At 34.2% G+C, this 26,412-nt stretch overlaps 1 protein-coding gene across 1 annotated transcript in view; it reads right to left on the minus strand.

Annotated features, from left to right (window-relative positions):
* The window catches only part of TACR3 (tachykinin receptor 3), a 68,532-nt gene that overhangs the window by 16,764 nt on the left and 25,356 nt on the right, over window positions 1-26,412 (minus strand). Inside the window, exons 2-3 of the mRNA XM_059924202.1 lie at window positions 25,415-25,603; window positions 23,508-23,658 (exon numbers count right to left, since the gene is read on the minus strand). Coding sequence (XP_059780185.1) covers window positions 23,508-23,658; window positions 25,415-25,603 — 340 coding nt within the window. The remainder of the gene's footprint in view (window positions 1-23,507; window positions 23,659-25,414; window positions 25,604-26,412) is intronic.

The following is a 26,412-nucleotide window of genomic DNA, read 5'->3' on the forward strand; positions in this document are numbered from 1 at the left end:
GGGTAAATTACTTAAAACTTTCTGAACATCAATAGTCTTATTAGTAGAGATAAGAACACTCATCATACAAGGGACTGTGAGGATTAAATGGAAATGAGAATGCCAGGCTCATAAAATACTCAGAGCATGCTGAGATATTCATTTTTACTTCATTCCCAAGATCTGACTAACTTATTTTAAATTATTGGTACCGGGGCCTAAGTTGGTTATGAATGTGCTTTTATAAAGGCAATGGAGGGCTATGGTGGTGGGGTGGGGGACAGTGGGTAAAATGAAAATTGGGTACTGGAGAGCCAAGGTCTTCTATCAAATTTTGTGGGAGAAGATATGCAAACAATAGGAGTTTTAAAATCATAATTCCTGCTAATCTGAGTTTGTGTGTTTGTGTGATTGTGAATAGAAATAGAGATAGAGATAGAGAGATATGGCATCACTCCATGTTTTCCATTACAGCTTAAAACATAACAAGCCCAATCATTCTATAGTCACAATGGCTTTGTCACGTCTTCAACACAGCATATTTCTATAAAATAACAACATAACAGATGTTCCTTAAAAATCTTTCCTATAGGAAAAAAATGATTAAGATTATTACCAGAAGAAGAAAAAGAATAATAAATGTTTTGTTCTTGATTTATATTTTAGTTTTATAACTGGAGAATTAAGAACTTGAAATGTATTTAATAAAATATTAATTGAACAATAAAAAGACCATAAATATTTTTAAAAAGTTAAAAAATACCTAGACTCTAATGCCCATTTAACTGTTAACTATAATATTTAGAGCATAAAATTAATCCAAGGCATATAATCTCAGTATCTTTTTTATTGGTATTTAAGATCTCAATTTGTTTGCAAAGTTCATCTGAGAAAAATAAAAATAACCTGTCTATATATTTACTCCTTTAGATGCATGAATAATTTCTGGGAAAGAGAAATATCCTTTACTCTAACAATTCCAGAAATATATTTTAAAACATCAAATTTAAGTCGTCCTCATGATATGTCAGGAAAACTGGTGGTGTTCCAGAAAATTAAATTTTATGGGTTCAGTTAGACTAGTAATGTCAGAAATTAGTGACTTGTGCTAGAGGAAACTCCTAGAAAGGATATTGGGAGACTACTGAATTATAAGTGAAACATTAGTATAAGTTTGTGGGTCACTACAACGCATGAAAGATACAACCAAAGAAAAAGGACAGTATATATTATAAAGATCTTTCTAATATCAGAAACATCAACATATTGTATAGTTTGTATATACTGTATAGAGTATATAGAGTGTATATTGTATATAATATATACAGAGTAACTTGAGTGTGTATATGTATATCTATCTATCTATCTATCATCTATCTATCATCTATCTATCTATCTATCTATCTATCTATCTATCTATCTATCTATCATCTATCTATCTTTTTTCCCTAAGAACAACTATAAGCTCTGGAAAAAGTATAAATTACAATAACAACTACAAAACTGTTTCATGGCACTGGAGAGTGGTCAAAAGTATGCTGAAACTGGAGACTACATAACCTGGGTGAGATTCATACCTATATAAACTTCTCCGAATTCCTTGGCTTCCCCTGCAATGCACAAGACAAGGCTACGAGCATCTTAGGAGGTGAAAAACAGCTGAAAGGCTGTAAGAGGGGAGAGATTTTAGCAGCTACTCCTCATAAGAGAGACAGAGTTTAGAGTTTGAGTATCTTCAAACTAGAGTCTCAGTAGACAACTTGGGTTTTCCCACAAGGTCTAGGCCTTAAGATTAAATACTATGCCTAGGATTAAGAAATTAACCTTAAAACTAAGGGCAAAACTAAAATAGATTCATCCTAAGGAAGTACCAAACCTCTGCAAATTTGAATGATCTACCAGCAACTTAACTGCCTGCTCAGAGAAAGCACAGCATTTTTCAGATGAATGGCACCCTGAGTCTTAACATCATATCTCACAATACCCAGTATACAACTCCAAATTGTCGTACATGCAAAGAAATATAAAAATGTGACCCATAATGAAGAAAAAATGTCAGTAGGTTTTGCAATTAATAGGTAAGGTTTTTAAATAACTATGAAAAATATGTTGAAGTATTTACAGAAACAGATGGCTTAAAAGATGGAGAATTTCAGGAGATATATGAAAATTGTAAAACTGTAAAAAATTCAGATGGAAATCTTAGAACAATATCTGAAGTAATTCAATAAAGTATTAGATGTTTCATTTCAATTCTGACTATGTAAATATTTGATAAGTACTTGATAATGCTTGATCCATTTCGTCAGTATCTCTTATCACTTTCCAAGATTATACTCCTAGAATAAGACATTCCTTTTGTTTCTACTACTACTAGAAGAGAAAAATACTTTTTTAGGACCATTAAACTAGCAAAATCATTGAAGTGCTGAGTCCACATTAATTGCTTCTGTTTCCGGCTAGAGTCTATTTTTGCTAGCAACTCACAAAACACGAGAATTGATGTACAATGCCTTATCAAAAATGAAAACCAGATTTAGAGAGCCAAAATGAGTCATGATCTTTTAATATTAATATTTTATTTGAGTCATAAATATTAGAAGACTGTGAGTCATTTGAGTCATGGTTTAAGACAAATAAGCAAACAAAGAAATAGAAAACTTTAATTCATTTTGAAATATTCTGCCTTTTATAATAAGTATAAACTTTCATGTGTAATAATAATTATTTTTAAAGTAATGATTCACTTGAGCCCTTCAGCTTTGCAAAGTTTGTTGGAAGAGATAGTTAAGCAAATGGATGTTTCTTATGTAAAGTTGTAAGTTGCATGCTAGAGTTTGCTGTGTGATGTAATGGGAGCACATGGACGAACACTGAATGCAGATTGGGGGTGGAAGTTTCAAAGAGGCTTTCTAGAGGAAGAAGTGCCTGTGATACAGCTTTGAAGACAAATAGGAAATATCCAGGTGAGAGGAGCAGAAAAGGAGTGGGAGAGTGGGGGGAAGAGTGTCCTAGTCACATAAATAAAATATGCAAAGCTCATACCTCACTCTAGTACTACAAATAGTTTGACTGACTGGGGATGTAGCGCATAATATAAGATATGCTGATGAAGAAAGTAAGAGAAATGGATTGAAGTGAGATTAGGGTGGGCCAGAGAAGCCATTAAAGGATTTTAAGGAGAGTATTAATAAATTAAGATTTTTAGAGAGATTACTTTGAAAGCAGTGTAGAATCGATTTTATTCAAATCAGATTTAACAGAGGCAGGAGGATCTTTAGTTGATGAGTATATTAATCTAGGTAAGAAATTATGTAGTCTAAACAAAAGTAGAGCAGAAGCTTAGGAAAGAAAAATATATATTTATATTTGAGTGCTTTTAGAGTTAATTTGAAGGACTTTCTCACTGACTGAGTTTCAGTTGAGGAAAGAGAGATGTTACAGATTATTTCCAGTTTCTTTTTTCTGGTCACTTTGTGGATATTAGTAATATTCTATGAAATGGGAAGAAGACTTTCAAAGTCTCGACAAAGACAGTTATTTCATTTTGACATGCTTATTTTGAACTGTCTGTTATACATAGGGTTAGGACGAGAGATGGTTAATAGAATTTTAATCTGGAGCTCAGAGCCTGAACCTCAGAAGAGAAGTCTAGATATGGGCATAATGTTAATGTCGATTTGGGAGTAATTTTCAAAGATGTTGATGTTGTGAGAGTGGATGAAATTATCCAAATAAGACTGTATATGAAAGCTATAAAAATATGAAGAATGGGCCTCCAGGGTAAAGAGTAGCATTGAAGTCTAGGAATAAAAGTCAGAAAAGGATACTAAAGAGGAATATCCTGCAGAGAGAAAGGAGGCAAATTCCATGGAAGGAGAGGCTTCTCAAGTGGTGAGTGATGAAAAGGTATCTACTGTGTCAATCTGATCAAGGACTGAATATATCCAATGAATTTACAACAGAGAAGGCACAGGTGTCTTTGTCAAGGGTAGTTTCAGCAGAATGATACGTTGGAAGTCACAAAGCATTAACAAGAGGAGCAAAAGATTGGTAAACAAGAGGAGAAAGCAAATGTAAACAACACAAGATGGAAGAGATGTGAGTGTGTTTACATTTTGGAAGAGAATAATAGTGAAGTGAAAGAGGTCATGGTTCAGAAGAGAGATGGTTTAATTGAGAGATGACTACTCTTGAGAAGGAGGCGCCAAGCATCTAGAACACAGGTAATGTATTGATGAAAAACATAAGAAGACAGTGATCAGAGGAAGATAGCAGTAGCTGGATGACGTGTGCAGACAGTGAGCCTCGTCAGCAGTCTGTGGCCACTTGAACCCCCACCCCCGCATTGAAATGAATCCAAATATAATACTGCAGAAGAGCTGTGTTGTTGTGAAGACGTGGAGCTCAGTTGCAAGGAACAATCAGACCTGGAAGAGACCAGTATCAACGTGACTGGGGAAGGATATTCATCAGCTTTAAGGAATCACACTTACAAAAATAAAATGAAGTGCATATTAAAGTTTTAATCAAAATGAATTGTAGGGAAACATGACCGATGGGAATGTTGTGAGGTCATTTGCTAGATCTACCTGCTCTCAAATTGGAGTATACCTACAATTTTCTTGGATAAAGGATTCAAAATGAATAGATTAATTCTCTCTCCTACTACTTAAAGTTAATATAAATAAAGCTATAAGCTTTTTCCCACTCAACTAGTATAACTTGGTACTTTAGTTGGATGAAAAAACTGATCCATTTCAGAGAAATGAGAATCTGATCTGTGCTGTTAAATCACCCAAAGACAGAGATTCTGTGACTTTTGTCTAAAATTTTAAAATAACATTAATAAATTCCTGTGTGGAAAATAGTCCCTTTTGCTTATAACAAAATTTTTTGGCTTGTTATCACAGAATATAACAGAGTAGCCATTGATGTGCCTTATATACATTAAGAAATGAGATCATTACAGCAAAATGTCCCTGAACTATGCCTCCATCTCAGGCTATGAGACTTGAAGAAGGTATGGGTATACACCTTTACCTTTGAATCATTTGCTCAAAGCTGCCTAAATTCTCAGATATCTTATAGGAAGAAGATAAGAGAGCAATAGAAATGGAATTGTAAGGCCTAGGATCTCCCATTCATTGTATTACAGATGATCCTTAAATAAATGTAAGCTGATTTATTTATTGCCTCAAAACACTGGAGTTTGTGCTCACTCTACTGAATACTTCCTAGTGAAAATATGTGGTCTGATAATGAAATGTTCCAGGAGATGCCTCATGAAATCTTATGTCTAGAAGTTAGATTGTAATGTTCCAGGTATTGTAATGATAGAGACCTGGCTTGTATTCTCAGTCAAGTGAAAGGAAAAGTGTGTTCTAGTTCTCCATGAAGCCTTGTCTAAAATTGAACACTCTCTCTTGTTCAAACTGGATTAACTGTGGCATACAAACTTACTGTCACCAGTCATTAGTTTTCAATTTCCTTGAGGCACTGTGTATGAAGGGAACTATTATCTAATACTTGATCTTCTGCTTTTTAATCAGCATGGGTAGCATTTGAAGGACCTGTTGTTTATTCTAATTATTACTGGAGTTCCTATTCCCTTGGTTTTGCAACTACTATTCTGTCCATTGTTTTCAGTTCTTTTAGGATGCTTTTTTCCTTTGCAGATTTAATATGTGAGGCATGTATATGTTCCTTTAAGGTGTCAGTGAAAATCATTCTTTTCATCTGGGCTTAGGTGGCTGTGGCAAAAGGCTTTAGGAATTTCTATTTCAGAGACTTTATATAATTTTCATTTCACATCATGTTGGAGAATGATGAAATAATTAGGCAGAAATAATCTGACGCTAATATCTGAGAGTCCAAAGGTAAGAACTATTTACAGTATATTATTTCACTGATCTAAATATTTCCAAATAAAAACAGGTTAAAAACAGGTTTGGGAGAAATACAAATAATTTGAAAAATCCATAAGTTTGGAAATACACCGTGTGAAGCACATATAAGTACAGAGAATCATAGTCCTTTGGGGGATCTACTACTTAAGCAAAGTAGTAGAGGTGAAGGTCTCTCTGAAGTCTTTTCAGAAGTGAAATAAAAATGAAAACAGTAGCAGAAAGACATCTGAAAAGACTTGGAGCAAGTAATTAGAATCACATGCATAAAGGGTTCATGTGCAACCTGGTGTGTGACAGAAACAACAATAACAACAACAACAACATTAGTTTTCTATTTATAATCCTCTCCTGACTTGAAGGAGAGTGAAATTGGGTCTATGGAGAATATTGTGTTTGCTGAGAAGGGTAACGGATGTAGATAGGGATTGCAAATTTGGAATTATTTGAATCATAGGGTCTGTGCTACAATTTGGATTATGGGAACTGCGCTGGATTTGTCTTGAAAAATAATGGGTGAATAGGCTTTCTGAGGCAGAGAAATAGATCAAGGAGAGGCTGCAAGAAGGAAAGGTGAAGAGAGAGAAGGAAAGGGGAAGGAGATGAAGAGGGAGAGAGAGACACATACAATTGCCTGGGAGCTGACTTGTAAAGAAATGCCAAAAGAGTTTTATGTTCTGGGAGGCAAATTCTCTCTTTGGGCTAATGTACAAAATCCTCAGTAAAATTTACGCCTGTCATTCAGGATACATGAAAATGAAAAAAAGTGATATATACGAAGTTACTTAAAATCTGGGTCATATGAATAGTGGTAAATGAAAACAGTAGGTTATCGGGAACTAGCTATTGTACAAAATCAAGAGTCAGAAATACTTATAGAGCACTATGTGTGGGGCAGACAGGTGTCATTCTAGGCACTTTTAAGGACTGCACTGCCCCTTGTTGCGAAGATTATGTAAAGATGGAACGGCAAAATAATTTCAAAAGGAACTGTCTCCTCTAAGGCAGGAATGAAGAAAGAGGAGTAAAGGAGAAAGGGGAAATAGAAGGGCTCTCAAAAGCAAACAGCCAACTGGGGATGAGATAAGGGAGTAAAATGTTCAAGTTGAACAAACAGAAAAACAGTTTCCTCGGTTTTCTTTCTGTTTAAGGTTAAGCCTATTAGAATGAAGTGGAGAGGAGCACTACCCTAATTAAAGAGCTGTCTCACTTGCCAGGAAACTTGCATCTTTATAGCAGAGCAGAAATCCTCCTCGGTGCCAGGAAGCCCTTGACTGTATCAACCCCTGTGTCCTAGCTGTCAAGAAAGAGATTATTCATGTATTCTTTGCATTTTAGAAAGGATTTTTGTTTTTAGGAAAAATATTTTTAGCTGATGTTACCAGCTGAGGGCCTGGGGTAGAATGGGAGGCTCGTGGAAATATTTGCTGGGCTAGTAAATCTGTTTTGGAGATATGCACCACTTAAGCCTAAGAGCATACTCCCTGCTATCCATCATTCTCTTAACTTAACCTCTCTATTAATTATTTTCTTGATCAGGCAGTTTATATTTGATGTTGATAAAGTTAGTTTTGCAAAACACTGAAGTGTTATTTTCCTCTATGAAAGAAAGGAGGCATTTTTTTTTTCAGCATAGTTTGATGTTAAGGGAATTTGGAATTTTACAATGAGAAGTATATGCATGGAGGGGCTGTGCAACTAAGGAAGAAGAGCTAGAATCTCTCTTCATGGCTATGCAAACCGCAGAGTTACACCTCCACTGGTGACTTCCTAAATTCAATGCCTGTGGAACATCTGAATAGACAACAAGTGTTCCTGCAGCTGAGACAGGTCTGGCTTTAGCAGCTGTGGGCTTTGTGGGTATGTACATGCAGGGGTTATGCCAGGCCAGAGTCTGAGCTGCTTCAATAGCTCCCACAGCAGGTCCAGGTGCATGACTAGTGCAGTCCTGGAACCTGACCTCAGTAGATCTGCACCGGTGGCCTGGTGAAAACAACACCTGTGAGTCACCAGGACCATCTGCCGGCATACCCAAGGTTAAGGTGGGACTGACAGCAGTGCCAACAACAGTGTACTTTATGAGCCTGCACAATGCATGAAAGGGGACACAACAGAGCACACTCACAGGTGAACAACCCCAGAGGAGGAATACTCAGAGGATTCTCTCCCAGTGGGAGTACTTCAATCCTGCCTACCTCGCATCGCAGATCAGAAACACAGCTAAGAAACATATCTCAGGGCCTATACTTCAACAACTAGGGAGCACACCATACCCCTGACAGGGCAGTGACAACCACAGAGCAAAGGGGAGGCCCGGCTCAATATCCAGCTCACCCACCAGGGGGCAGAAACCAGAAGCAAGAGGAACTGTGATCCTGCAGGCTGTGGAAAGGAGACCATAAACACAATAAGTTAGACAAAATGAGATGACAGAGAAATCAGTTGCAGATGAAGGAGCAAGATAAAAACCTACAGAACAACTAAATGAAGAAGGGATAGGCAATCGACCTGAAAAAGAATTCAGAATAATGATAGTAAAGATGATCCAAGATCTCAGAAAAAGAATGGAGGCATGGATTGAGAAGATGCAACAAATGTTTAATGAAGACCTAGAAAAACTAAAGAAGAGACAAACGGAGATGAACAATACAATAACTGAAATGAAAAATACTCTAGAAGGAATCAGTAGCAGAATAACTGAGGCAGAAGAATGGATAAGTGATCTGGAAGACAAAATGGTGGAAATCACTGCCATGGAACAGAATACAGAAAAACGAATGAAAAGAAGTGAGGACAGTCTCAGAGACCTCTGCGACAACATCAAACACAAGAACATTTGAATTACAGTGGTGCCAGAAGAAGAAGAGAAAGAGAAAGGGCGTGGGAAAATATTTGAAGAGATTATAGTCGAAAACTTCCCTAATGTGGGAAAGGAAGTAGTCACCCAAGTCCAGGAAGCACAGAGAGTCCCATACAGGATAAACCCAAGAAGGAACATGCCGAGACACATATTCATCAAACTAACAAAAATTAAATGCAAAGAAAAAATATTAAAAACAACAAGGGAAAGCAACAAATCACATACAAGGGAATCCCCATAAGGTTATCAGATTACTTTTCAGCACAAACTCTGCAGGCCAGGAGGGAGTGTCATGATATGTTTAAAGTAATGAAAGGGAAAAACATACAACCGAGAATACTATACACAGCAAGGCTCTCATTCAGATTCAATGGAGAAATCAAAAGCTTTACAGACAAGCAAAAGCTAAGAGAATTCAGCACCACCAAACCAGCCCTACAACAAATGCTAAAGGAAGTTCTCTAGGCAGGGAAAAAAAACCTCAAAGAGACCACAACTAGAAACAAGAAAATCACAAATGGGAAAGCTAAATGGTAAAGGCAAACATACAGTAAAGGTAGGAAATCATCCATAAAAAATATAATGTTAAAATCAGCAACAGTGAGAAGAGAAGTGTACAAATGCAGGAAATGGGAATTGCATTTGAAACGAAGAGACCAGCAACTTAAAACAACCTTGTATATATATAGACTGCTTTATCAAAACCTCATGGAAAACACAAACCAAAAAACTACAATAGATACACACACAAAAAAGAAAAAGCAACCCAAGCACAAGACTAAAGATGGTCATCAGATCACAAGCGAAGAGAACAAAAGAGGAAAGGAAGAAAAAACACCTACAAAAACAAACCCAAAACAATTAAGAAATTGGCAATAGAACTACATATCAATAATTACCTTAAATGTAAATGGATTAAATGCTCAAACCAAGAGACTTAGACTGACTGAATGGATACAAAAACAAGGCCCTATATAGGCTGTCTACAAGAAACCCAATTCAGACCTAGGGGTACATACAGACTGAAAATGAAGGGATGGAAAAAGATATTCCATGCAAATGGAAATCAAAAGAAAACCGGAGTAGCAATATTCATATCAGACAAAATAGACTTTAAAATAAAGACTGTTACAAGAGGCAAGGAAGGTCACTACGTAATGATCAAGGGATCAATCCAAGAAGAAGATATGAAATTTTAAATATTTATGTATGCAGCATAGGAGCACCTCAATATATAAGGCAAATGCTAACAGCCGTAAAAGGGGAAATCAACAGTAACACAATAATAGTGGGGGACTTAAACACCCCACTTACACCAATGGACAGATCATCCAGACAGAAAATTAATAAGGAAACACAGCCTTAAATGACACATTAGACCAAATAGACTTAATTGATATTTACAGGGCATTTCATTTGAAAGCAGCAGAATACACTTTCTTCTCAAGTGCACATGGAACATTCTCCAGGATAGATCACATCCTGGGTCACAGATCCAGCCTTGATAAATTTAAGAAAATTAAAATCATATCAAGCACCTTGTCTGACCACAATGCTATGAGGTTAGAACTCAATTACAGGAAACAATCTATAAAAAACACAAACACATGGAGGCTAACCAATATGTTATTAAATAACCGATGGGTCACTGAAGAAATCAAAGAGGAAATCAAAAAACACCTAGAGACAAATGACAATGAAAACATTGATCCTAGATCTTTGTGACACAGCAAAAACAGTTCTAAGAGGGAAGTTTATAGCAATACAATCTTACCTTAAGAAACAAGAAAAATCTCAAATAAAGGACCTAACCTTATACCTAAAGCTACTAGAGAAAGAAGAACAGACAGAACCCAAAGTTAGTAGAAGGAAAGAAATCATAAAGATCAGAGCAGAAATAAATGAAATAGAGACAAAGAAAACAGTAGCAAAGATCAATGAAACTAAAAGCTGGTTCTTTGAGAAGATAAACAAAATTGATAAATCTTTAGCCAGACTCATCAAGAAAAAAAGGGAGTGGTCTCAAATCAATAAAATTAGAAATGAGGAAGGGGAAATTACAGTGGATACCACAGAAATACAAAGATCATAAGGGACTACTACAAGCAACAATACACCGATAAATGGACAACCTAGGAGAAATGGACAAATTCCTAGAAAGGAACAACCTTCCAAGACTGAAACAGAAAGAAATAGAAAATATGAACAGACCAGTCACAAGTACTCAAATTGAAAGTGTGATTTTAAAACGTCCAACAAAGAAAAGCCCAGAACCAGATGGCTCCACAGGCAAATTCTATCAAACATTTAGAGAAGACTTAATACCTACCCTTCTGAAACTCTTCCAAATATTGCAGAGGCAGGAACACTCCCAAGCTCATTCTACAAGGCCACCATCACCCTGATACCAAAACCAGACAAAGATATCACAAAAAAAGAAAAGAACAGGCCGATATCATGGATGAACATAGATGCAAAAATCCTCAACAAAATACTAGCAAACAGAATCCAACAACACATTTAAAGGATCATACACCATGATCAAGTGGGATTTATCCCAGGGATGCAAGGATTCTTCAATATACGCAAATCAATCAATGTGATACACCACATTAACAAACTGAAGAATAAAAACCATATAATCATCTTAATAGATGCAGAAAAAAGCTTTTGACAACTTTCAACACCGATTTATGATTAAAACTCTCCAGAAAGTGCGCTTAAAGGGAACCTACATCAACATAATAAAGGCCATATGTGACAACCCTACAGCTAACATCATACCCAATGGTGAAAAGCTGAAAGCATTTCCTCTAAGATCTGGAACAAGACAAGGATGTCCACTCACCACTTTTATTTGGCATAGTTTTGGAAGTCCTAGCCATGGCTATCAGAGAAGAGAAAGAAATAAAAGGAATCCAAACTGGAAAATAAGAACTAAAACTGTCACTGTTTGCAGATGACATGATACTATACATAGAAAATCTTAAAGATGCTACCAGAAAAATACTATAGCTCATCAAGGAATTTGGTAAAGTTGCAGGATACAAAATTTATACACAGAAAGCTCTTGCATTACTATATACTAAAAACAAAAGATCAGAAAGTGAAATTAAGGAAACAATCCCATTTACCATCATATCAATAAGAATAAAATACCTAGGAATAAACCTACCTAAGGAGGCAAAAGAGCTGTACTCAGAAAACTATTAGATACTGATGAAAGAAATCAAAGATGATACAAACAGATGGAGAGATATATCATGTTCTTGGCTTGGAAGAATCAATAATGTGAAAATGACTATATTACCCAAAGCAATCTACAGATTCCACACAATCTGTGTCAAATTACCAATGGCATTTTTCACAGAATTAGAACAAAAAATTTTACAATTTGTTTGGAAACAAAAAAGACCCTGAATAGCCAAAGCAATCGTGAAACAGAGGAATGGAGCTGGAGGAATCAGGCTCCCTGACTTCAGACTACACTACAAAGCTACAGTAATTAAAACAGTATGATACTGGCACAAAATAGAAATATAGATCAATGGAACAGGATAGAAAGTCCAGAGATAAACCCACGCACCTATGAGCACCTAATCCATGACAAAGGAGGCAAGAATATACAATCGAGAAAAGACAGTCTCTTCAATAAGTGGTGCTGGGAAAACAGGACAGCTATGTGCAAAAGAATGAAATTAGAACACTCCCTAACACCATATGCAAAAATAAACTAAAAATGGATTAAAGACCTAAATGAAAGGCTGGATACTGTAAAACGCTTAGAGGAAAACATAGCCAGAACACTCTTTGACATAAATCACAGCAAGATCTTTTTTGATCCACCTCCTAGAGTAATGAAACTAAAAACAAAAATAAAATATGGGGCCTAATTAAACTTCAAATTTTTACACAGCACAGGAAACCATAAACAAGATGAAAAGACAACCCTCAGAATGGGAGAAAATATTTGCAAATGAAGCAACCGACAAGGGATTAATCTCCAAAATGTACAAACAGCTCATGCAGCTCAATATCACAAAAACAAACAACCCAATCAAACAATGGGCAGAAAATCTAAATAAACATTTCTCCAAAGAAGACATACAGTTGGTCAAAAACCATGAAAAGATGCTCAAGATCACTCATTACTAGAGAAATACAAATCACAACTATGATGAGGTATCACCTCACACTGGTCAGAATGGCCTTCATCAAAAAATCTACAAATAATGAATGATGGAGAGGGTGTGGAGAAAAGGGAACCCTCTTGCACTGTCGGTGGGAATGTAAATTGGTACTGCCACTATGGAGAATAGTATGGAGTTTCCTCAAAAAACTAAAAATAGAACTACCATATGACCCAGCAATCCCATTCCTGGGCATATACCCAGAGAAAACCATAATTCAAAAAGATACATGCACCCCAATGTTTATTGCAGCACTATTTACAATAGCCATGATATGGAACAACCTAAATGTCCATCAACAGAGGAATGGATAAAGAAGATGTGGTACATATATATGATGGAATATTACTCAGCCATAAAAAGGAATGAAATAATGCCATTTGCAGTGACGTGGATTGACCTAGAGATTGTCATACAGAGTGAAGTAAGTCAGAAAGAGAAAGATAAATATCGCATAATGTGGCTTATATGTGGAATCCAAAAAAATGGTACAGATGAACTTATTTGCAAAGCAGAAATAGAGTCACAGATGTAGAAATCAAACTTATGGTTACCAAGGGGGATGGGGGGAGTGGGATGAATTGCGAGATTGGGATTGACATGTACACTACTATATATAAAATGGACAACCTACTGTAATGATAACCTACTGTATAGCACAGGGGACTCTGCTCAGTGCTCTGTGGTGACCTAAATGGGAAGGGAATCTGAAAAAGAGTGGATATATGTGTATATATAACTGATTCACTTTGCTGTACAGCAGAAACTAACACAACATTGTAAAGCAGCTATACTCCAATACATTTTGTTTTAAAATTAATATAATCATTATCACCAATAATTAGCACCCATTTATTGATCACAAAATACATGTGTTAACGTCTAGCAAACTTATATAGAAAACCCTTGTAAAAACAAAAGTATATGCATGGTGTAAATTCTTTTTACTAACATGAATTTTTTGTTTACTGGAATACTATATCAATAATCTATAATGGGGAGAGTCCTATATTATTTTACTAGTGGCAGGGCTAAGAAATATTTTTATTTAACAAAATATGGAAAACTTTCAAGAACAGTTTCATTTATTCAGCAATAGATAAGTAGACCTCATTTTTGGTCCTGAGGATATAATATAATCCTGAAGACATGAACTTTGTCCTGAAGATTCAGACTAAAATCTTTCCTCTGTGTGCTGGGTCTAGGGGCAGAGTATCAGGTTGGAACTCAGGAAGCCTAATTTCCAGAACTAGTTCTCCGTTTAAAGATTTTTGACCTTTAGCAAGTCACATCACATGACTGCATTTTCTTATGTATAAAATGAGAATGCAGCTGATTCACAAAACTTTATTCTTTCAATCATTTATTAATTCACCATCCATCCATCCAGAAATCATTATGCTAGGCACTGAGGAGACAATAGTGAGTACAGCACTTCTCTTGTTCAGTAGTCTACAACAGATTTGGGAATTTACCTGTGATAAAATGCCCCACATTTCTTAGGGACATTACCAATCATCATTTTAATTTAACCTAATTTTAAAGTACCTTATTCTTTCCTCCTTTATTTTTTTGTATACTCTAACAGTACTTGAACTTATTTTTAAATGAGGTTTAATTATAAACTGAAGAATTGTAAATGGATATTAAATGATATATTGTTGTTGAGATAAGTGAAATTTCAATTATTCAAACAGTCTAGTTAAGACTATTTAAGTCTACATTAAGAACTACTTAAGCAAGGTAAAAGAGCTTGAGTTTCCTGATTTGTTAAAAATGGAAGAAAATAGTTTCCACCAGGCTTACCTCCTGGGGATATTGTGAAGATTAGTACAGTCTATGTATGAGAATACAACTTGTATAATATAAATACTCAGAAGTAAAGTATCATTCTGAAACCTGGTCCTTTGAGCCAGTTCTCTAAAAGAACTCAACTCTAAAAACTTTTGTCCAGGATTCAAGTCCAAGTTCTGCCACTTATTAATTTTGTGAGTTTGAGATTCAATTTCATTTTTATGTAAAACAAGAAAAAATCACATAGATACTGTGAGAATTAAATAATATTCATGTGAAAGTTATTTAGAAACTGTGACTCACTGTAAAATGTAGGTCAATATTATGTTTAAAAAGATAAATGGCCAGTTTTATACCTCTTTACTTTTCTACCACATGATGCTTTCTTATCTTCACAGTACTGGCATATATATTCACAGTAAAGTGCCTAAAGTAACAGGTACCATTTACTGAGAACAGTTCTATGTGCCAGGCACTTTTTGAAGTACTTAACACGTATTGCCTCATTTAATCCCTATACAACCACATAGTATATGCATTATTATTATTTTCATTTCAGCTTATAGGGATTGTAACCTCTCTGAGGCTCAGATAGGTTATATTCCCCAAGGTATGTGCCAGAGCCAGCATTTGAACTTGGCACACTGAATAAGAGTCTCTGTTCCCAGTCATTACATTAAATTGTCTAAGAGTAACATAAAAGAATGCCATTTGTTTATCCATTCATCAACCCATTCTATGTTTCTCTGAATATGTATTTTCCAATTCTCTCAAAATTAATAAATATAATCTAATTCCATAAACAAAAACTCATTTTTAACTAAACAAAATGATTTTATGAATTTTTATATGTAAAAATAAACAAGAATCACTGAGAAAATTCTGGGAAAAAAAGAGTAAATAGAGGTGAAGAGTTGCCCTATCAGATATTAAAGTACATATAAAGCTTCATTAATTTAACCAGTATGGTGATAATGCATGAACAGACAGATAAAACAGAGTAGAAAGGTGACTGAGCCTCAAACACATTGGAGAACTTAGAATATGATAACTGTAACATTTTAAGTTAGTGTTGGAAAAGATGGGTTACTCAATAAATGGAAGTAGATATAACAGGAAAACATCTAGAAAATAATACTGGAGTCTCATTCCACAACTTACATAAATAAACTTCAGCTACATCTAAATTTTTCACAACAAACACATTATGAAACCACTAGAAGAGTTTGATTTAATCTAATCTATCCATATAAAGAGTGATTTTATAAAATCCACAATAATTGATACTATTCTCACACACAAGAGCATGTTCTGAAGTATTGAGAGTTGTAAGATAGTGGTCCAGGTTCATTCTTTTATATGTAGCTGTCCAGTTTTCCCAACACCATTTATTGAAGAGACTGTCCTTTCTCCATTGTATATTCTTGGCTCCTTTGTTGTAAATTTCTTGAGCTTATATGTGTGGGTTCTTTTCTGGGTTCTATTCTGTTCCATTGATAAATGCATTTGTTTTTATGCCAATACCATACTGTTTTAATTACTATAGCTCTGTAATATAGTTTGAAATCAGGACACATGCTGCCTTCAGCTTGGTTTTTCTTTCTCAAGATTGGTTTGGCTATTCGGTGTTTTTATATGGTTCCATACAAATTTTATAATTATTTGTTCTATTTCTGTGAAAAATGCTATTAGAATTTTGATAGGAATTGCATTGAATCTATAGATTGCTTTAGGTACTATGAGCATTTTAACAATATTAATTCTTCCAATCCATGAACACAAAACATCTTTCCATTTATTTGTGTCTTCTTCAATTTCTTTCATCACTGTCTCATTGTTTTCAGTGCATGGGTGTTTCACCTCCTTGGTTAAGCTTATTCCTAGATATTTTATTCTTTTTGATGCAATTGTAAGTGTTATTGTTTTCTTAATTTCTCTTTCTGATAGTTTGCTATTAGTGTGTAGAAATGCAACAAATTTCTCTATGTTGATGGTGTAGCACTTGTTATTGATTTCATATGCTAAACTTAATTTTCTTTTGAGAAATCCACATTGTGTAAACTTGGTTGCAATCTTCCCTGCACCTATAATTGCAGCATGAGAAATATTAATGGGTAATCCATAGAGGAATCTTTTCAAGTGATTGCCACGCACTAAAGGGCTGCAGATATTTCCTCCTAAAGTGCTATCTTTTCTTATATTTTTCGAAAGGAATAAACATTTCCACTTCTCAAGTACTGTAGCAAACTCGAAAGGAATACACAGAAACTTTTCTAGGCTTTTCAAAATAATTCCTATCCACTGCCACTTAGGGAGAAGGTTTAATCAAAGCAAGTGACATTTGCAATCAATGCAAAGCTTAGAGGTAGGCGGTACACCCGATTGCAGGTTGTATCCCTGGTGGGGTAGAAGTTAGAGAGAGGGAACGAACAGCTATTAGTTTTCTTTACACTTCACTGCTTCAATTAGAAGTATTTCATGATAATATTATTCATATCTGTTATAAATTTTAGGTGCTTTTTGACTTTGTTTTGATTTTAGTTATTTTCCTTTAAGACGATGGGGTTTTGAAATACCCAGTTGGATAAATTTTCATTATATCCTGATGAATTAAACTGTTTATATAATTTCAGAAGTATAAAAAGCAGATACGTTCTAATGGTGTTCTTTGATTTATCAGCCAAAATACAAACTTTTCTCAAAATATCTTAATGAAAAATACTTGGTAAAAAATTAGGAACTTCTATATAAAAGTGCTTACAATATTTATTTTTCTTTGTTGGGGAAATATCGTGTTATACATGACAGAAACTTAAAAAGATAATTTCATGGTTTTTGACTTTAATTTCCCTAGAAAATCTACTACTAAAATGTTGGTTTTATACCTGGATGATAATATACATTTTTTAAAACAAATTTATTTATTTATTTATTTTTGGCTGTGTTGGGTCTTCATTGCCGTGTGCAGGCTTTCTATAGATGCGGCGAGTGGGGGCTACTCTTCGTTGTGGTGAGCAGGCTTCTCATTGCGGTGGCTTCTCTTGTTGTGGAGCACAGGCTGTAGGCACATGGGCTTCAGTAGTTGTGGCACACGGGCTCAGTAGCTGTGGCTCGCGGGCTCTAGAGCACAGGCTCAGTAGTTGTGGCACACGGGCTTAGTTGCTCTGCGGCATGTGGGATCTTCCCGGACCAGGGATCGAACCCATGTCCCCTGCATTGGCAGGCAGATTCTTAACCACTGTGTCACCAGGGAAGTCCCGATAATATACATTTTTAAAAGAAAGTAGAATACACAAGGTATGTATTTTTAAAGTATGGATATATTTTTAAAGGGATATATGGTTTTATGATTAATAATATGACAAATTATTGGATAAAAATGCCTGGAAATAAGTGGTAGTGTGTCATGGAGATGTAGAAATGAGAGAAGGACACAGATAGGTGAGCCATACTGCATTGTATATAAGCTTGTACATCTACTTAATGTATTACTATTTGAAGTATAAGTCATATGGATAATTCTAAGTATTTTTTATTGCAACATAGTAAGCAAAGTACATAGAGATAAAGAACTTGGTTATGGGGAAAATTAGACAGAAAAATTCTAGTTTATTCTCAAGGTCAGCATTTCGGCAGATTCCCAAGTACTCTGACATTTACCACTGCTGGTATTGCACAGTAAGTGCTCTCTTAGAAAAATATATACATTTTATGTTACTTTATTTGCTACAGCTGGATAGTAAAGGAAGACAACGGTTAAGAAAAAAACTCAGATTAATATCATAAAATGTGATGTAAATATTAAAACACAGAAAATAAAATATGGTATCAAATTCTTGATTCACCTTTTTAAAATGGATATTCTCCAAGAGTAAGGGCTTTTATAGGCTAAATCTGAAAAATTTGAAAATAACTGTTTTTTTTCCCTTCTTCCTATGGTTGAGATGTTTTAACATTAGTTAAATGTCATCACAGGAAAATTGCCATTTGTATCTCTTGTTAAATTAATACATAGAAAAAAACAAGCAACTTTAGGTCACTTGGAAACTGATTCTATCCTTAATGTAATTTACCTTCACTATAAATCTTGATAAAACCTACGGCTGTCTTAAATAAAAATTCTTTATTAATTAAAAGAAGTAAAATGAGAGTCAGATATAAATGTCTGGAAATGAGTTCTACATTCAATTTTACACTGAATTTGATTTTAATTTAAAAATTTTAAAGAAAAAATAATATTGATTTGCAATATAAACAAAGTCCTGTTACTGGTTTGGGATATATACATATATACACATATATATATATATGGCAGGTCACAAATTTCCTTCATAAGATCATAAAGCAAAACTGGCCACCCTCTTGGAATATCCTCATTTACACAAATCTGATGCATTTTCCTGTTTTTTTTTTAAGTAAAAAATGAGAGAGAAAGAGCACTATGTACAGGATGGAAGCTTTTTGCCAGTTTCTTGATTGTGGCAAGATTTTAATCTGCTGCCTTAAAGAACAGCAGTAAGGCAAGGGGTTCATGATATTTTAGGTTCTGATCAGATCTACCATTCTAGAATAGGTCTTTTCAAAACTGCAAATGTATTTTAAATCAGCTTGTGAGTTGAACACTGTATATTAAAATCTGACTTTTCATATGCCAACATGTGGTATATTATATAAAGAGAGAAGGTTTCAAGTTTTGCTGTATAATTATTATGACTTTAATAGATAGCTTTAATAATAATTTTCATTTATAGTATTTTAGCCAAGGTTTTAATAGGTAGCCAAAATCTGTGACTATATCTGACAATAAGTAAAATAAAATACACAAAGGTCAGTTTCTTTTTCTATGCACTAAATTATTCTCACACTGGAATGTAAGCATTAATACAATAATGCTCAGAAAAGAGAATAATGTTAGAAGAGCATTCTGTCCTAGAAATTTATAAAAAAATAATAATTTTAATTTTCAATTTGAATTTTATAGCAATCTACTGAATAGTACATATTTCCTGAAGGAGAGCTTTGGCAAGAATATTAACCAATTACCACCAAAAACAACAGAATTAACCTTAGCCAAGGCTTTGGGGATTGTGTGATATTAATTGATATTTTATATTTTTCTACTATCTGAAGATACTGTTATTTAAAGTGCAGGGATTCTGAAGTTAAAGAGGCATTATTATTTCAATATACATATTTAAGTAGACATATTTAAAGCCAATGGGTACATAGCATACAGGGTCTTAAAACTCAGAAAACTTACTGTAAGTTAAGGATACCTTTGGTTCAGTTATGAGGTGTACAGAGTGCTTTGAAATTGTAAAATACATCATATAAGAAAGAGTATATTAGTGTGCTTGCTAACTCTTTTGGAAAGACTAGTTCTACATATGGGACTTAAATGTTAGACAGTCCTACAAATTGCCTCCTAGAGTTTAATAAGCTGCTTGCAGCCATAGAATTTTAATACTGATTTTCAGGTTCAACATTCCAATTTTAATGATAAGCACATATTTCTAGAGGTATTACCTTATTTCTCCAAACTAATATTTAGTCTTTTGACCTGGTACTGGCTAGAACCACTGGTATTATTTTCAAACTATTTATATACTTAGGCAGGACAAATGTAAAGTTTGAGTGGGGGCAGTTAATCTTAAATTATCTGAAAGTTTCATATTAGCTTCAATTTAAGACATGCTAGGTTCTAAATAACATAGACCTGTAATTTAGTTCTGGTTGTTCTTCAGAGAATTTAATCTACAGGGCTTGAAACTGAACACACTTCCTGAAGATTGTGGGAAAAGAGAAATGGAAGCAATGTTTCTCAGTAGTTGCAAAGATCTTTTCAGTGATTTGACTAAAATGTCTTAAGCTTTTCTTTATTCTTGTTCATGTATATGTGGGGCTTCCATCAGCAACTGCTATCCTTTTATTAGTAGTACGCTGGCTCGGAGTTGTTTATGGAGTTGTTTTTCCCAACTGTCATGAGGAGTTCGCACTCTTGTAACCAATACTCTCTTAACTCTCAAGTCCAATCTGTTAATATCAAAGATGTATTCTCTAGGAGAGGGCATATAATTAAATGGCCCATCCAGGGTAAGATGCATATCTTTGACCTAAGTAGTCATACTAAAATATGAAAAGAGCATGATTACTAGAAATAACTGTATTCCAATCCATACCAGACCATATTTAAATTTTAGATTAAAAAAGAAATTAAGAGAAGAGCTGTCTTTATTGTGAAATTTTAAATTTTTGAGCAGAATTGGTGTCATTTCTGAGATACTGATGGTAATATCAATAAGTGACTGTGAAAGAAGTACAAGGACAAAGTGATTTATTATGAGAAGTCCATGTCATAAATGTCATTTTATACTATTTCAACCCAGAACACAATCTGAGAAAAAGAAATATGGACAAGAACTTTGAAATGTCTTAATTTTTGAGATATTCTAGAAGAGTCACAGTCTCAGTTTGAATTGATATTTATACTTTGAAATTATAGAGTAATGAAGTAAAAATGGAATACTTATGCCTTACTCTCATCCGTTATATGGGGGCAAATGCAAAAACATTCCCTCTTTCTTTTGTTCCCTCTGGGACTCAACTCAAAAATAAAAAGGAGCACTCAGATTAAATTTTCATTTCTTCCTAGAAAAATATTACATGACTATGAAGGAAAAGGAACTATAATCTATAATTACTGGACTTATTTTAATTTTACTAAAATTAAACATGGGAAAAATATTTTTAAAATACTTAAAGTAGTAGGAAAGAAATAAAAGACAAGAAACTAGGTGGGAAATGCAAAGACAAATTATTCTGAAAAATAGTACGCAGACCATCACATCAGTTATTTAATGTGATTATGCCTAAAACATGACTGTTAGAAAATACTGCCCCTCCAAAGAGTATCTTGCAACATGAGTAAGATGTTAGATAATGAGGGTCAAAATTATAAGATGATCATGCTACTGAAGTTCTGCTAGTTCTATGATTTTTTTTAATGTGGTAAAGACATTGTACACTGCATTTTTAAAATATTTTGTTTTATTGAAGTGTAGTTGATTTACAATGTTGTGTTAATTTCTACTGTACCACAAACTGATTCAGTTATACATGTATATATATATATATATATACATTCTTTTTCATATTATTTTCTGATATGGTTTATCACAGGATATTAAATATAGTTCCCTGTGCTATACAGTAGGACCTTGTTATTTATCCGTTCTAAGTGTAATAGTTTGCATCTACTAACCCCAAACTCCCAGTCCCTCTTCTACCACCCCCCTTGGCAACCACAAGTCTGTTCTCTATGTCTGTGAGCCTGTTTCTGTTTTGTAGATAAGTTCATTTGTGTCATATTTTAGATTCCACATATAAGTGATATCATATAGTATCTGTCTTTCTCTTTCTGACTTATCTCACTTAGTATGATAATCTCTAGGTCCATCCATGTTGCTGCAAATGGCATTATTTCATTCTTTTTATGGCTGAGTAGTATTCCATTGTATATCTTTCCATTGTATACCACATCTTCTTTATCCATTCATCTATCGATGGACATTTAAGTTGTTTCTATGTCTTGGCTACTGCAAATAGTGCTACTATGAACATTGGGGTGCATGTATCTTTTCGAATTATAGTTTTCTCCAGATATATGCCCAGGAGTGGGATTATGCACTTCATTTTTAATGAAATAAAATGAAATTATATATATATTTAAGGCTGAAATGACTAAATATATGTGAAAAAAAATTTGTTTTCAAATACTAGACATCATGATAAAATGTTAACCCAACATAAGCTTTGTACACTTGTCAATAACAGAGGAAACACATATTAGTGTTAAAATAGAATTCATTTTCTATACTAGATTTTTAAAACCTGATTGATTGTTGTTAAGTGAGTGTTTGTAGGTAAGTGTCCATGTCATAATTGGAATAAACAGTAATTGCCATAATCAGTATGTCTCACTTATCCTTGGAAAAACTTCTCTGACTTGCACTAGGTACTCATCAATTGGAGAGAGGAAGATGGAATAGATGACTTTAAGATTACTTTTAACTGCACAAATTTATTAAAATATCTCACTCACTGAATCACATAATGATAGTCAGAAAAAAACTAAAGGAAAAAAATAATCCTAGTAAAATATCACTATGATAATTTTTATAGGTTTTCTTGTTTAATGTGAATTGTTCAAAAATAGGTTTTATCATGTCACCCAATAAGTTGTACAAGGGTTTTAATGTAACTTCATCTCTTAATCAGACACCAGATGAGGGAAAGGGGAGGAACGGTGAGGAAGTGTGGAGAAGGGAAGGAGGGAGGGATAGATAAATGGATATTACAGAATTATAGCACATACTAAGAAAGATACCATTCCTGGGATAAATGAAACTTCTGAAAGACTATATAGTACATCAGAGGCATTCTGTTCAATAAAGGACAAAGATAGCTAGAGCTGCAGAAATACAATCCACAGGGACTCCAACAGTGAAATTTCAGAAGTTTCACGTGGTGTAATTAAGAATACTCTGCAAAAGGTAATAAAAAGTCTTTCTGTAAGGAAGTAACAATATCCCAGACTGATATTGTACATGGCCAGTGGCTTATAGAAGATAAAAGGAAAGTAAAATTAAAAATTGATAAAAAGAAGAAAACAGGAATAAAGTAGGAGTCAAGCATCAAATCATATTATATTAAAATGCCATAACTGGGTTTTTTCCCTTCTCTTTACACAAATGCTGGATAAATTATATGAAACAGTACCTTCCTTTTAGCCTTTAGCTGCTCATGATACTTGTCACAGGTGTCCCCTGGGATCTCTCCTCCCCAGAGAGTGATTCCAACAATGGTGTATGTGATACCCATGATGAGCAATGGGAAACAGTACACCAGTATAATAACAATAATATGGTAACTGTAAGAAATAAGAAAAATATGTGCTGAAGAGCGTATTGGAGTGAAATAGCAAGACTTTGAATGCGTTCCATTTTAAGTCATAATTGAACATGCCAAAGATTATTCCCACATTTTCTTTAAGTCCTCATTTCACAAATCCATCACAATACTATGCTATTGTCACTTACAATCATCCAAATGCTACCAGTTGATCTTTGCCAATCTTTACTTCGTGTATGAAAACTATAGCTGAACTGTAGTGCTCATTTAAACTACACACGTTCTCCCTTGCATAGAAGCTCAGGATGAGTGCCTTTTCTCTGCTTGGTAGTCATTGAGCTAACCTAATTAAATGTATAATCGGAGGAAAAGAGATGGTACAAATTAAACTGATCAATTGACATATTTTCTCCTATGTAAAACTATTACATATATCCTACAACATCAGTCATATTTGAAATAAATCATTCTTCAGCCAAATGAAAAAAATGTGACTAGATGCTCTGAGTCACATTGGCATTTTTCCAAAGTCATGGTACATTTGATTGCATCATTAAATTTGGTAAATAATATACAGGTGTGTTAGTCACATCAAAATTATTATACTATAAATTATAACTAAATTTTGGGATTTCATAGCTTTCAATAAAAATTATAAGGATGCAATTAGGGAGGACTAGAAGGGCAACCAATAATATAATAGCCAAATTAGAATTTGTATAAACTTTTGGGTGGCTTCTACTATCTTATGAAGGCTTTAAAGTAATTAAAGAGTTTGGTATGCTAGTCTTCTCAATCCCAATTTTGTTTTGTTTTGTTTTTTTCGGTAAAGGGAATCTTAAATCTTCTTGACTTCTGTACCCTGATAGCTTATTAAGTATTAACTTAAAGCCAATGGGGAATTAAGTCAACAAGTAATTTAATTTTATTATTTTGATTAAATTAATTTTGTTATCATACAACCTAAGAATTATTAATAGTATATAATGGATAGAATGCAGTCCTCAGTTTAATAACTGCTGCCTGCTTTTCCTTTAATAAGTACTTCTTAATGTTTTTCTTTAAAAATCTGGACTCTGAGTAGAGCAGAGTTTGATAAAATGGCTGCTTTAAAAGATGATCACTGTATTTGCGTCATTTGTTATTTTTAACGGAAAAAATAGTTCACTAAATAAGAATTTTTTGAAATAAAATTTAAATGGTCAGCATAAAAAACAAAATGCAAACAATTGAACAATTATGTTTTTTTCATTTGCTTTTCTTAAGGTGGGTTCAAATTATGAAATATCAAATTCTATCATATAGCATTCCTATTTCCTTTCTAACCTAGTGCTTAAGTTTCTTTAATGCTAAAACAAAGGAACACAACCAAGAACCTACTAAGACTTCCTTTCCCTTCAGCCAGGCTTCTTAAAAGAGCAATCTACACCTTTGGGTTTCAGTTCCTCCCTTCTGGCTCGTTTCTCAGTGGATAACAACCTGGCTTTCCTTTGCACTTTCATTTCCAGTGATCTTATCCGCTCCTCCAGAAACTCTCCAGAGCTACTCCACATAGAGGTCTTCACATTTTTCCAGTTAGAAACCTTTGTAACTTATACAAACTAATTGACTATATCATATTGTAGTATAGTATTTTTACGTGTCTCTTTCCCAAGTAATGTGTGAGCCCTTGAGGAAAATGTCTATGGCTTATCTATGTAATTGTTGCTCCCAACCTGTAGTTCATTAAGTGTTCAATACATTTAGTTGAAAATTGTAATAGAGCGTTAACTTACATGAAATGTTGTTTGGGACCTTCTGGCCATTGCACATAGCAAAGAGTACGGCCCGGCATGACTTTGGTTTTGGAGTAAAGACACTGAGGGAAGGCAAGTAGAAATGCTAGAATCCAAATACCTCCAATGACAATCTTGGTTGCAGTTGCAGACAGTCTGGGTTTCAAGGGATCAATAATGGCCATATACCTATATAAAAACAAACAAAACCATTTTGTTGGCCATCTTGTTAGTGGAGTTTAAAATGAGTTTCAGAGGAGTTTCTAGGGTCAGGGTTATCTCTTCTGGTAAACAAACTGAAAAAGATTTTGCTTGTATAAAGGCAGCATAGAATAATTATGGCATAGTCTTAGGAATCAGGTAGATCAAGGTTCAAACCCTATCCTGTCACTTATTTAACTTTTTGAACTCCATTATTTTTAAAATAGAAATAAGAACACCCCTCTCTTAGTGGTGAAGTAACGATCAATAGAAATAATGTAAGTGAAAGGTATTGATTATTTGCTGCTGTGCCTAACACATTATCAGAACTCACATGTCTGCTGGATGGAATTGGAAAGATGCGTATTAAGTGCTTAAAAATATGAATTTTGTACCCCAAGACCTCCATTTTTCTTTTGTATGTTTAACTTTTTAAAAAGAAAATTCTAGACAACTAATATGGATAATGTCTACATGATTGACAAAATGAGGAATCCCTCAGAAGGATATTGTCAACATAGCCATTTAAAAGCATCCAGAGACAAGTTCAGGGTTTAGATAAGGATGAATAAATCAAGTTTGACTGAGGCTATGCTTTCCTATTACCTCTAAAATTGAATTCATACTGTATCATATAAATCTCATAGTATTTATCTATGTAACTATATATAACATAATTGTTATAGGAAAATATATTTAAGGCTTTAAAATATTTACATATGATTTTTAGAGTGCAACTTTTTGAGAAATTAGAAACTGTTTGAATATGGTAACAGAAGTCAAGCTTTATTCACTTG

The sequence above is a fragment of the Balaenoptera ricei genome, chromosome 5 (assembly GCF_028023285.1).
Source record: "Balaenoptera ricei isolate mBalRic1 chromosome 5, mBalRic1.hap2, whole genome shotgun sequence".
Lineage (NCBI taxonomy): Eukaryota > Metazoa > Chordata > Mammalia > Artiodactyla > Balaenopteridae > Balaenoptera > Balaenoptera ricei.